The sequence below is a fragment of the Hibiscus syriacus genome, unplaced genomic scaffold (assembly GCF_006381635.1).
Source record: "Hibiscus syriacus cultivar Baekdansim isolate YM2019G1 unplaced genomic scaffold, ASM638163v2 tig00110783_pilon, whole genome shotgun sequence".
In the NCBI taxonomy this organism is placed as follows: domain Eukaryota; kingdom Viridiplantae; phylum Streptophyta; class Magnoliopsida; order Malvales; family Malvaceae; genus Hibiscus; species Hibiscus syriacus.
The window spans coordinates 381,599-394,119 of NW_024062861.1; the positions used below are offsets into that span (position 1 = coordinate 381,599).

Sequence of the window (12,521 nt, forward strand, 5' to 3'; positions counted from 1 at the left end):
AAATATTCTATCAAACGCATGTATTAGAAATGTAATCAGCGTGGTACGTCTTTTTTAAATGAGTATTATTTTTCCAAATAATAGTTTTTGAACACTGTTTATGTAAATAATAAAAAAGAATTTTATTAATATAAAAGGCCCTTAGATAGGGTTGCTTTTACAGAATTTAAACAATCCAAAGAATGGGTCTTGCATAGTAAAATTAATCCAAAGAATGGCAGTCTTGTAAATAGTATTCAAAAGTAAACCCCCTTTAACAAACTCTTGCTTTACAAATACCACATCAATGAATCAACACGCACACTCAAAAACGAATTGAGAGCTCATTCTCGGCAACAAAAACATCGAAGCATGTCTGATGAACACCCCTCCAACTATGGTCCTCCTCCTGCAGGGTGTTACGTCAGCCCATTCTCGGCTCTGTTTCCGTCGACGTTTCCACCGGAGACGGATCCTAACATCGTGGCTTGCTTTCAATTGGCTGATCAAGACGGCAGTGGATTTATTGATGATAAGGAGTTGCACACAGCTCTTACTTCCTGCAACGAAAGCTTCAGTTTGAGAACTGTCCATTTGCTCATGTATCTCTTCACTAACAGTGACACAAGAAAGATCGGTCAGCTTCTTCTTCTATGCTACATATTTATTTTATGATTTATATTTAGTATTCGATATTATTTTCTCAAAAATTTGCATCATGTTATCAAATAAAATAACTTTTACTTCTAATATTTTATGATTTAATGTATAATGATATATATATATATATATAACCATGTGATCCATATAAGTATGAAATAAGTTTTAGTGAGAAGTATTAATATATGAATGATGGGCTAAAGATAAAGATGAGTTTCGGTTTATTGAGCGGTCTTAGTAGTTAAAGGGAATTATGTTCTCTCTAAAGGTATTGGATTCGAGTAGTTATATTTGTAGGTTATATGTAGGGATGACAAACGGGCGGGTCGGGTGCGGATACCCCTTCTCCCATCCCCATACCCACCTACTATTTTTCAATCCACCACCTGCCCACCACCCATGATGGGTACAAATTTTCAAATCCACACCCGCCCACGCGGGTACATTTTCAAATCCATCCCCACACCCACTACCCACTAGCGACATACCCATTTAGACCCGCCTGACAACAAACTAATGAGATGTTGGAGTTGGTTCGCTGACAGTTCGTGATGGGGTAGCAGCGCATGCTTCAATTTGTCAAATGAGTGGCTCTACGAATGTTATGGAGACATATTGTAGGGAGCATGTAGTCGCAGAGCTGGATTGTTGTGTTGCTTTCGATGTTAATGCTCATAGTGCGCCTAATATGGGTTTTGATGGGCTAAAGAACATGGAAACTGTTGCTTTTGATGTTAATGCTTATAGTACGGCTAATTTGTGTTTGGATGGGCAGCATGGGCTAAAGAACATGGAAAGTGACGTGGTTAGTGAGATTATGGGTTTAATCAAAGAGCCGAATATTTCCCTAATTAAATACCAGATTAAAGACTAAATATCCTTAATATTTAATTAAATTATATGTTATATATTATATAATATTAAAATTTATAAATTAGTCTCTAAAATTACACCTAAATTCATAATGGTCCAAAATTTAATAGATATTTAGCTGGGCGGGCGGATGTGGGGCGGGCGGATGCGGGGCGGGCGGATGCGGGGTGGGTAATGTCTCAAACCCATTACCCGCCCACCACCCACGACGGGTACCACTTTATAAATCCACACCCGCCCACTACCCGCTAAAATTATACCCATCCCCACTCCAATTGGAGCGGATGCGGTGCGGAATCCACGAAACTGTACCCGTTTGCCATCCCTAGTTATATGTGCATTATTAATTGCTAAGAAATATCTTGAACAAATATTAATTGTTATTAATTATTTGAATTAGTATTATTGTTATTGTAACACTTGGATCTTATTTGAGTTATTTAGTATGAATATTTTATTTTCAAAACTATTTTTTAAATTCAATGTTTTACATAGTTAATCATAATAACTTAAAATAAAAAAGGTTTATATTATTTTTAACATATTATATATAATTTTAAATTAAAACACCACAAAATTAAAACATTTGATTTTAAAATATTTCAAGTTAAATTTAACTTAAGCAATCTATTTATTTTTTTTTATTTAAAATAATGATAAAATATTACAAATATAAACTTATATCAATATTTTTATATTATATAATTAATTTTAAATTATATATTTTAAAGGGTAAATTACACATTTAGTACCTAAACTATCAATTTTATTTCATTTTAGTACATAAACTTTCATTTATTTTAAAATCATACCTAACATTTACTTTTTGTTTCGTTTTGATACATCACCATTAAAAACTTAGCATAATTGTTAGAACACGGCACTTATTTATGGGTAAATTACATCATTCATCACTCAATTATCTTTTCTCTTATTTTGGTCATTGAAGATTATTTTTTTAATTTAATTACTTAACTTCCAAATTACTCCTAATTTGATCACTCTAACTTTCAAATTTATTTTTTATTTTAATTATATATTAATAAAATAATAATAAAAATGTCATGTCACAAAAATTATTAATAAAATAAATTAGAGTGATTGAAACATGAGGAATTTGACAATTGAGTAGTTAAATTAAAAATTTTAAACTTTAGTGGCCAAGATAAGAGTGAGAAGATAGTTAAGTAATGAATTATGTAATTTACCCATTAAAAAGTACCACGTGCAATAGTTCCATTAAGTTTTTAACGGCGGAGTATTAAAATGAAACAAAAAGTAAACGTTAGATATAGTTTTGAAGCAAATGAAAGTTTAGATGCTAAAATGAAACAAAACTAATAGTTTCGATACTAAACATATAGTTTATCCTATTTTAAATTACATTTGATTGTCGGGAGTAAATTATATGTAGTCCTAGGGGCACTATTTTTTATTAAAAAATAAATAAAGATAAATACTTATTTAGATCTTTAAATTTTGATATATTTTAATTTTACCCCTGATTTTTTATTGTTATTTATATTTTATCTCATTAAACTAGAATCATGACAGTGTTAACTTACTAGTTAAACTCTTTTCACATATTCGATATAGGCCGGGCTAGATAGACCAACCGGCCTATGATTAGGCATACTAAATTTTATTTGACTTTAATGAAAGATCAAAATTAATTAAAAATTAGGTATGTCCAATTAATTATTATCAGATGTATAATTAAAAATTAGGCATATCCAATTAATTATGGTTGGATCAGCTGTACATACTTAAGTTGATGTTTGTTGTAGGAGTACAAATATAATTACATTAACTAAAAATACAACCAATACATATTGGTACGATTATGAAATATTTTCTGATTTAATTAATTTAAATAATTTTTTAATTAAAATTAAAATAAAGTTTAAACATTTTACACAGTTTATACAAATTGAAACTCGAATGAATATTCAAAGACATAACACCTAAACTTTTACCAACTTTTCAAGAACCTCGTTGGTAACTTTGCCCAAGTGTAGCATGCACGTAGAGTATACTTTTTAGCTCCATGCAACATAATGACTAAAAGAACCCCCCGTTCATGTATATTTTGGCACTTTGTTTTCTAAGATTTGGCCAATGTTCGAGGGGCAATTCGGGGGTGAGATAGGGTTCTATCCCTATAATGACTTGGAAATGGATTTAATGGCTAATTATTTAATTTTCTTTTTCTTTGGGCTTGAGAGCATTGGATTTAAATATTTTTGGTTAAATCTCGCACTAAATTAAAAAATAAAATTAATATTAAAAATATTTATATTAACATTAATATTAACAATATTAAAAAAATATCTAAATTGTATCAGAATTTAAACTTTTCAAAGGGCTCGACCGCCCCCAACACCTCCCCGGGTTATCCTTGATTTTAGTAGTTTTTGTTTTTCTTAGTACAGGTCCTATGGAGTTCACTTCATTGTTCTATAGTCTTCAGAGTTTGAGGGTAATTCCCAAAAGAATGTTTCTTTCTTCCTTCTATGATTACATCAATGGGTTAGAAAATGAGTACAAGTTTATGTTTTGTAGGCAATTTTTGAGAAATTGGATAGGGACATGAGTGGTAAAATCGACGCCAATGGAATGAGTGAAGCACTGTTGAGTCAAGGAATTGCACTTCCTCCCACTGTCTTGGAATTGCTAGTAACCAAGTTCGACACAACTCAGGGTCCAATAAGGACCATCGACTATGAAAACTTCATCCTGTAAGATTCATTGAATATTTATTTAAGTTTATCTCATTCGGCGGTGTCTAACTTAAAATATGAATTTTTTCAATTAGTTATTCATTTTACTGATGATCTTCATATAGAAATTTTATTTATGTCCACCCGTACAAAAAATTATATTGTAAATATATGTGTTCATCTTCAAAAAAAATTTACGGATCTGTAACTATTGGCATTCGAGATTCATTTTGTGTTTCAAGCATTTGGTTTTTTAACGTGATATTCCATTGACTTATGCCTGTAATATCAACTAATCTTTGTCAAATTTTCTTCTTCTTCTCAACGCAGGTGCAGTCTTATAGTTAAAGTAAGCTTTCCTATTTTATCAATTTTGATGTGACTTTGATTTTTTATGTAAGATTCTAGTAATCTTATTCCAAAAGGTAATTTTACATTTCATGAATCAAACCAACCCTAAATAATTTTGTGGTTTGTAACGTAGGGCTTAACTGAGAAATTCAAGAAGTACGACAGCATGCACACTGGTACTGCAACCTTTACATACGGAGAATTCATGTTCACCGTTCTGCCCTTCTTAATGGCTTAGGTCTTCTTCTTTTTCTTCTTCTTAGATATGGAATAAGATTTTAAATTAGTCCCTGTACTTTAAAATGTTCCATATAAGTCCTTAAACTATGACCACATCTATATTGATCACTAAAATTTAAAACATTCTACATCATTCCTCAAGCTATCAATATCATTCCATTTTGATTCTTACATTAACATGTCGTTAACTCTACTAGTCTATTGATTTTAAAGGTCCTGAAAATTGAACTCGTGACCTTGTAAAAAATTTAATATGTTTTTGAAGCAGAAACAAAGCAAGGATTAAACTATGAGGGGGCAAGCAAGTTGTTTAACTTTGAAATAAATTGGATCTTTAAAATAGAATATACCGTCAAATTTAAAAGAGTTATAGTTTAATTTCACTAATTTTAAAATTAAATGATCTTAAAAATTAATTAAACCAGAAGAAATGGAGGTCTAAACATGATTTCGTTTTAAAATTGATAGGGTCCAAAAATAATTAAAATAATAAATTTTGAGAGGAACGAGGACTTAATTGTAATGATTTCAAAAATATTAACGACTTGTAGACAATTAAACCATCAAAGTTTGGGAGGGGTAAGAAATGCAAAAACCTTATATATAATTGCATTATGCAAAATTATGTTTATAAAGTCACAAATCGGTCCCTTATTACTTTCCAAACATTACAAAGATAGATGAAAAAGAGAGGCAGCAGAACCTTTTTTGGGACTGCTCTTAAACTTTTACAAACATGCTTCTAAAATCTCCTCTCTAAAGGTTTGGCATGCTTTGATATTGAAGCAGAATTCTTTCCACAAAACCCACTTGACTTCGTTACAGCGGAACCACTGTGTTTCAAGAAGCCAATGTAACGAGTCGCCAGCTCAAATTAATGGATGGCTGTTTGATCTAAAATTGAATAATATAGAGTCAAGGATATTACCTAGGATGACTCTGCACTGCTTTTTTCTTAATGGCTGCAAGATTTTTCACTTCCTGACTGTTTAAAGATGGAATGAGAAGAAAAGAACAATTAATTCCCTTGAATATTCACCTTAACGATGTGGAATCTTAATGCCGATCATTGTAGGTGTACAGTTTTCATAAAAGAGAACAATGATTACCTCTTCATAAAATCTATCTTCGCTTTCTTCATTATGTTGCTCTTATTGGAGAAACTGCAGCCAGGTCCACTCCCTAGAGAACATGTTAAAGACTTTCAAAAATAGAACCAACACTTCGCAAAGTACACTATTTATTAACAGTTACAAAGATCAAAATCGCATATATTACAATAAGAAACCAATAAACTAAATCAATCTTGCTTCAGAGAAACAACGAATATTACCAGAAAAGAAGCTTCTTTTGCTTGAAGGTGGAACCTTGGTGCAAAGCTGAACCTGCCGGCTTTGTTTTCCTAATCAAGTTAAGTCAAGGTAAGAAATTCTGATGATGGAAAGAGCATAGGTGCTGGAACACACAGCAAAATCTTGCTTTCTACAAACTCATTTTGTTAATGTATTGATATGAAAGGTTCTCTTAAATAACACAACACATCTTCATTTTAAATCCATTTTGACAGTACCAAAGTATTCAATCAACGCAACACCACAGCCATGATAAGTGTGTGTGTGTGTGTGTATAAAAGATACCACCAAAAAAAATATAATGGATATCAAATATTCTTATTCATTAAATTGTTTAATGGAAGAAAATAATCAGCCAACCATCCAAAACTTCTTGTCAATGCAACTACTAGATCGTCTGATGAACTTTTCTTTGACACTTCAAAGTTTTGAAGCATAACAAACAAGAAAAGGATGCATCTATTGATCAAATGAAATTAGTTTTACCATCCTAGTATTGTGAGCTTTGTCCCCCTTTATACACCTAACAGAAACTTAAGGCCAATCTACATCATGAACTGTCTCAGAGAAATTGTACAGTCCTAAATGCCGTAGCAGTGCAAATAACTAGAAATAGAACCAAATCTACAAATACTACAGGGGATGGAAGATTGATGGAGATCAACAGAAAATGGCATAATACATGTTTTATTGGTTCATTCATTCATGTCAATCAGAGTTCTTATCAATGCACTAGTTGAAGATGAATGCCCTAATAAAGCTCTACAACATAAACTGTTCAATGGTGAAAGCCAAAACTATGTTGGACTTATGATAGTGCAAATCATGGTGAACAAAAATCCTATAGCAAGCTAAAATAGTAAAATCTGAACATTTTGTTTAGCAATTAAGGAAAATGGTAGACATCTCATTTTACCACGAGAAAGACTCTTTAGTCCTCTCCAATCAGTCGTAGGGTCAAGGGTACACAGTCCAAGTATGTAGACACGCAATTAAAGGTCACTTCTCAGCACAAGCTTGACCCAATGCATGTTCTTGGGAATGGCATTCAATAAATAGTTCCAATTTCAGTACTTTCTGAACTATGTCGCCTAGTTAAGCAAGACCTAGGTGCATACAAGAGAAAGCTTAAGGCACTATTGCACAAGTAATGATCCCAAAGTGCTTACAATAGATAGAAGCACACATGTATAATTGTCAAAAGCACGGCTTATATTGTTATAAAAGATTCAGAGAATAAGGAGCTTACGGGCATCTTCTTTCTTGTATAATTGTCTCAGCCGATCAATTGCTTTGTTCTCAGCCTCTTGAACATCCTTCAATTTTGCCTGCAACAAATCATTCAACTTTAGTAGGGAAGTTGATAACAGTGTCCAAAAACAAGTAAAGGCACGATGCTGGTTCCTCAGCATTCCACCAACAGCCTAGCTATTAAGCAAGAAGATGGCATGCAAGGAAAAAAGAAAAGATAAAGATTACCTCATACAACTGTCTCCATCTAAATGAGACTTTCTTTCGTTTCATCCTCTCAATTACAACTTTCATACTATCACGACCAAACTGCAGCTCATAGAAATTCTTCCATAGTTTATCAGTTACCGGACTAAGATCCCTTCCCTACACCAATTGATTAGTGCCTGTTAAATGTACAGAACCAAAGGAAAACATCTAACTGTGGATCATATGATGAGGACAACTTACTTTTGTACTCGTTTCCACATGCAATAATTGATCAATTGTACAATGCGGTAGAATCCGTTCAAGTAAATGTGTGTCTGTCTCACCAACATCTCCAAGGTACCTTACATTATCTATTGCTGTTCTAACACAAAGGTCTACCAGTGAAGGAGAATGTCTCATATTGACTATATCCGCAATGCTTCTTGGTTTCTTCTCCGGATACATATTGCTCTAGGGAAGGAGAAATGGGGGAGGGGAGACAAAGGATGCAATTAAGACAATCTCTATTGTTATGCCATAGATCTACCCTGTTCGTTAGTCTACAAATTGGATTTGCATATAAAAAAGCAATCAATTAATACTATGATCATCCAACAATAATAAACTGAACTAAAATTCTAGCTTTCAAAACAAAGAAATTGAAAGAAAAAAGGAAAGAAATTTGTTTCCATATTTTTTCTTTATGAAAAAAAAATTACGCAAGATCATAAATAATTAATAAAAAAAAAGATAAACAGCTGCATAATCATCATATCGGAAACATTAAGAAGCTGATCGGTTCGAAATTAAAAAAAAAAAGCATAAGATTCGAAATTAAAGGTAAAGATAGCTCACCGATTGATTTCCGAGGGGGAGGAGCGAAGGGATTCGATGGATCGAGAGACGGGAAGAACAGATCAATCAAAGATTGCCGATTGTAATCACAATTCAGAAAGAATGAAATTCTTAACGCGTAGAAGAAAAAGATTTCGGTTCCCGTGCTAACATGCGCCGGCTCGGGGGATGATAAAGACACAGCCTGCTCTACGCAGATTTTTATATATCTCCTAGACCAGATTTGCTAACTTGCACTATGGGTGCACGGCTTGCCAGCGTTTTTATTTTATTCCGTTTTATTAAAGATTTTTTTTCATTTTTTATTTATTTTTAAGTAAAAAAAAAAGTATATAGTTAAAAATTAAACAAACTTCCATTGTTTTATTTTATATTTATAGAATGTCCACCCAAATATGGAGTTCTATTTGAGTATAAAAATATTTAAAATAGTAATTAGTAAGAATGAATAAATTAACTTCTTATATAAATTTGAAAAAAAATTAAAATTCCAATATTATATTACTTTTACATTTATATATTACATCTAATATTACATTATGTAATAGGATCCATAATTCTAACGAAAGTAAAAGTGAACATGTAAACAAGTTTAGTTATAAAAAAGTTTAGTCTATCTTGGATTTGAATTGCTAAAGTCCTTTAGCATATTCCCAATTCTTCTCATTGTCGGAAAGTCTTTTCTATTAAATGAAGTACTCATGTCTTAGACGGTGTATTGCTCATCGGATGACTATGTTTTTCTGGACTCCTCGAACTTTATTCTCGTATGAGACATTCACTTCAATTAGTGTTCGATGTGACTTGCCCAGATTCGATTACTCCTCATCTTGATGATACAACTTTAGTAGGCTAACATGGAGCACATGATGAACTCGGATGGTTGGTGATAACTCCAGTAAATCCTTTTTGCAGATTTCTGAATCTTGGATTTAAGGTGAGGAAAATCTGCCCAATGATTATAAAAACCACTCCTAAAAAAATGAAGGTATGATAGAGGATTAAAGGAGATAAAAACCTTAAAAAAAAAAAAGAAACAAAAAAGAAAAGGGGGAGACCACTTCCCTTTGATTTTCAACGTTTCTCGATGATTGAAGAGTCCCTTCAAAGATTTGAACGGTAGTAAGCTTGGTTGCGATGAGGGGAGCCACATACTACGAGACCAACCCAATTTAAAATGAGAGTTTTAGTTTGAGGATGAAATTGAAATGTTAAGAAGTTTGAGGATTAATTTAGAATTATAATCATAATTTACGGATGAAATTAAAATATTACAAGTTTAGGGGCCAACTTAAAATGAGGGTCATACTTTGAGGACATGTGATGTAATTAGATCATATAAGTTTATAATATAAAAATAAATAATTTATATTTTAAAAATATAACCAAATAATTTAGGGTAAATTACAAGTTTAGTATATAAACTTTTAGTTTTGTTTTGTTTTAGTACATACATTTTTATTTGTTTCAAAAGCATACCTAACGTTTACTTTTTGTTTCGTTTTGGTATATCGTCGTTAAAACTTAGCAAAACTGTTACTGTAACCCCCTCAGACCGATGCGGGTAACCCGATCCGATCTAGAGTGTCACATTAAGGCCACCGGAGTGACCCGCTGTAAAAATAGCGGAAAATTTAAAAACTTTTTATCAAAACATGTAAACTCATAAAATCATTAATAGGTATGCATAATTAAAACAAATTTTCAGACTCAAATATAAAACAAAATACAATTACATGCCCCCTAATCACATGCACATACTCTACAAACAACGTCGGAAGAACTCCTTTACTGAAGTCGATAGCTGCACTGGTACAATTCTTTTAACCTGCAATGGTGAGTAATAGAGTGAGCTTCAAAAAGCTCAGTAATACAGAACTACCAGATGATGCTGAAGAACGTGCAGATACATATAAACATGTATTTCCTTATCGGTTCAGATATCTACAAATCTATATGTTGAGCGGAAATCCTACTGATATTTCAGGTAATAACAGATAGTATTTGTGAACACCATTTTTTGTCCACCCACTCATCAGCACCAGCCCATGCTCCACTCACCAGCACAATACCTTGTTGTTCCCCACTCAAGTGCCTGCCCATACACTGCCATGCCAACCCATACCCTGCTGTTTTTGCACCAATGTTCCACTAATTCAGCACTAATTATATTATGTTGCCACCATTAATATTTGTTGACCACCCATGCTAGTAGTGCTCTATTATAGATTATTTATTTTCCTTTGTAATGGGTATTTAATTCACACGAGAAAGAAAGGGAAAGGGGGGAGCTCAGATTCGAAAAATGTAATAGAGGGACGATTCAAACAGAAAAAAAGGGTAGCTTGTAACCATTCGAAAAAATCAATACACAAGGAAATTTTCAGATTCAAGCATTTTCCATATGTTTCATCAAAGGTAATTTTTTATTTTGCATACATGTTTTAATTTTCGAATAACAAAAAATTAGAAAAGAGATTAAAGCTTACCGTGGTGGCCGAGTTAAATCCGACCACCAAGGGACGATGGTCGACTGAATTTTGACCTTGGAGGTGTAACCCCCTAGACCCGGCCTATGCGTTTCGACTAAGTCTAGTGGATCACATTATGATTATTAAAGACATTTTTCGAAACTGTTATTCCATCAATATAAAATCACATTATAAATAACATGAAATTATAAACAAATTATACTATCAAAATCCAACTCGTAAATATAGTACCAATAAATAATAATTTAATTTAAAACATGTCTTCAAATTCAAAATCACAATAAACCGAGCAATAATAGCAAAAGAGTCATCATTATAAAATCTGATATTTTAAAATAAGGTCCATGTCACCAAAATAAAGTCAATTTGCAAGATAAAAACATTACAATCTGATTTACTTCAAGAGATATGTTGATCCTCCAAGTGCTCGAACCGAGGTATCTAACCAACAGTATCTGAAAGGGGGAAAACATTTTCAAAAGGTGAGCTAGGCTCAGTGTGTCCCAACATTTCCATAAAATCACAATAGGTACAAATCATAGTCCAGTAATCTCACAAATTCGTAAAAGAGTTTAACTTTTGAAAATCATAGTTTAAACCCTTTTCTGGTACACCATCAGTAGTTCCCAAAATTATTTTCCATATAGCTACTTTATGCACATAGCAAAAAGAAAGCCGACTTAAGGATAGGCTCTGAAGCTTGTATCCTTAAGCCCTAGTCAATAAGTCCATATAGCTTACCCTAAGCACACAACAAAGGAAAACCGACCTAATGAAACATCTTGGGGCCCTCAAGAGTCACATTAGACCCAGTTAGCTTGATCAGAGCTATTCCATCGTAATTCAATTCCAAAATTCAATTGCATCGTGACATAAATTCCATAAATCCAAAAACATGGTAATCATATACCATTTCAAAACAAAAATTAGATAGCAGCCATATTCCATAAATTGTCACATTAAATTGGTGCATCCATAAAACAATAACCAATGAATTCGGTGTACCACATATTAAAACCAATAAAACAGTTCAATAATAAGTAGGGAACACACCTCGACAATAGGTTCAAATAGCAAATCTACTGATTGCTGGTTTCACCACGCTCTGTTACAGTTTTCGAACGGGTGAATACTGGCACACGTGGTTTAACTGATCTAGAAGAGCTGGGTCGAGCTGTCGAACGATCCGGAGAGTCTCTTGTACCTTCAAACGATAATATTTATCAGTCCCAAATCCTATTTAATTGTTCAAAGCTAAACTTCTTAAGTATATAAGCATTTTTCGGGTTTGACTATCAATTTGGGGTATTTCGAGTCTGAATTTGGCCAAACGGATTGCGGGATCGGAATCAGGGCATCGAAAAACATAAATTATGACTTTCCGAAAATTCAAATTCTTGGTCAAAGTCAAATTCAACCACTTTAACCGTCGATTTGGAGACCTTCGGGTTTGAATTTGATGAAACGGACAACGGAAACGGATTCGACACGTCGAAAACTATCAGGATAGGTATACTCGAAAAAGATTAACGATCGTTTAATAGCCGGTCAAAGCCGAT

The 12,521-nt window shown here is 32.9% G+C and overlaps 2 protein-coding genes across 4 annotated transcripts; one reads left to right on the plus strand and one right to left on the minus strand.

Moving 5' to 3' along the window:
- The first annotated feature begins 322 nt into the window (after positions 1-322).
- LOC120140397 (calcium-binding protein CBP-like) lies at positions 323-4,821 on the plus strand. Its single transcript, XM_039155385.1, has 5 exons — positions 323-616; positions 3,945-3,991; positions 4,075-4,250; positions 4,563-4,581; positions 4,717-4,821. Exons 1-5 carry the CDS (start codon positions 352-354, stop codon positions 4,819-4,821), a joined length of 612 nt encoding a protein of 203 aa, XP_039011316.1. The 5' UTR covers positions 323-351.
- A 590-nt stretch (positions 4,822-5,411) lies between these two features.
- LOC120140396 (transcription elongation factor B polypeptide 3) lies at positions 5,412-8,725 on the minus strand. 3 transcript variants are annotated; one of them, XM_039155383.1, is made up of 8 exons: positions 8,471-8,725; positions 7,877-8,086; positions 7,655-7,792; positions 7,425-7,503; positions 6,157-6,225; positions 5,933-6,005; positions 5,757-5,808; positions 5,412-5,661 (listed from the first exon to the last, which is right to left on the minus strand). In XM_039155383.1, exons 2-8 carry the CDS (start codon positions 8,078-8,080, stop codon positions 5,566-5,568), a joined length of 711 nt encoding a protein of 236 aa, XP_039011314.1. In that variant the 5' UTR covers positions 8,081-8,086; positions 8,471-8,725; the 3' UTR covers positions 5,412-5,565. The 3 variants fall into 3 exon arrangements, with proteins under 3 accessions (XP_039011314.1, XP_039011315.1, XP_039011313.1); XM_039155384.1 differs by having other exon boundaries at positions 5,412-5,656; positions 5,752-5,808; positions 7,877-8,175; XM_039155382.1 differs by having other exon boundaries at positions 7,877-8,175; positions 8,471-8,724.
- Between the last annotated feature and the right edge of the window lie 3,796 nt (positions 8,726-12,521).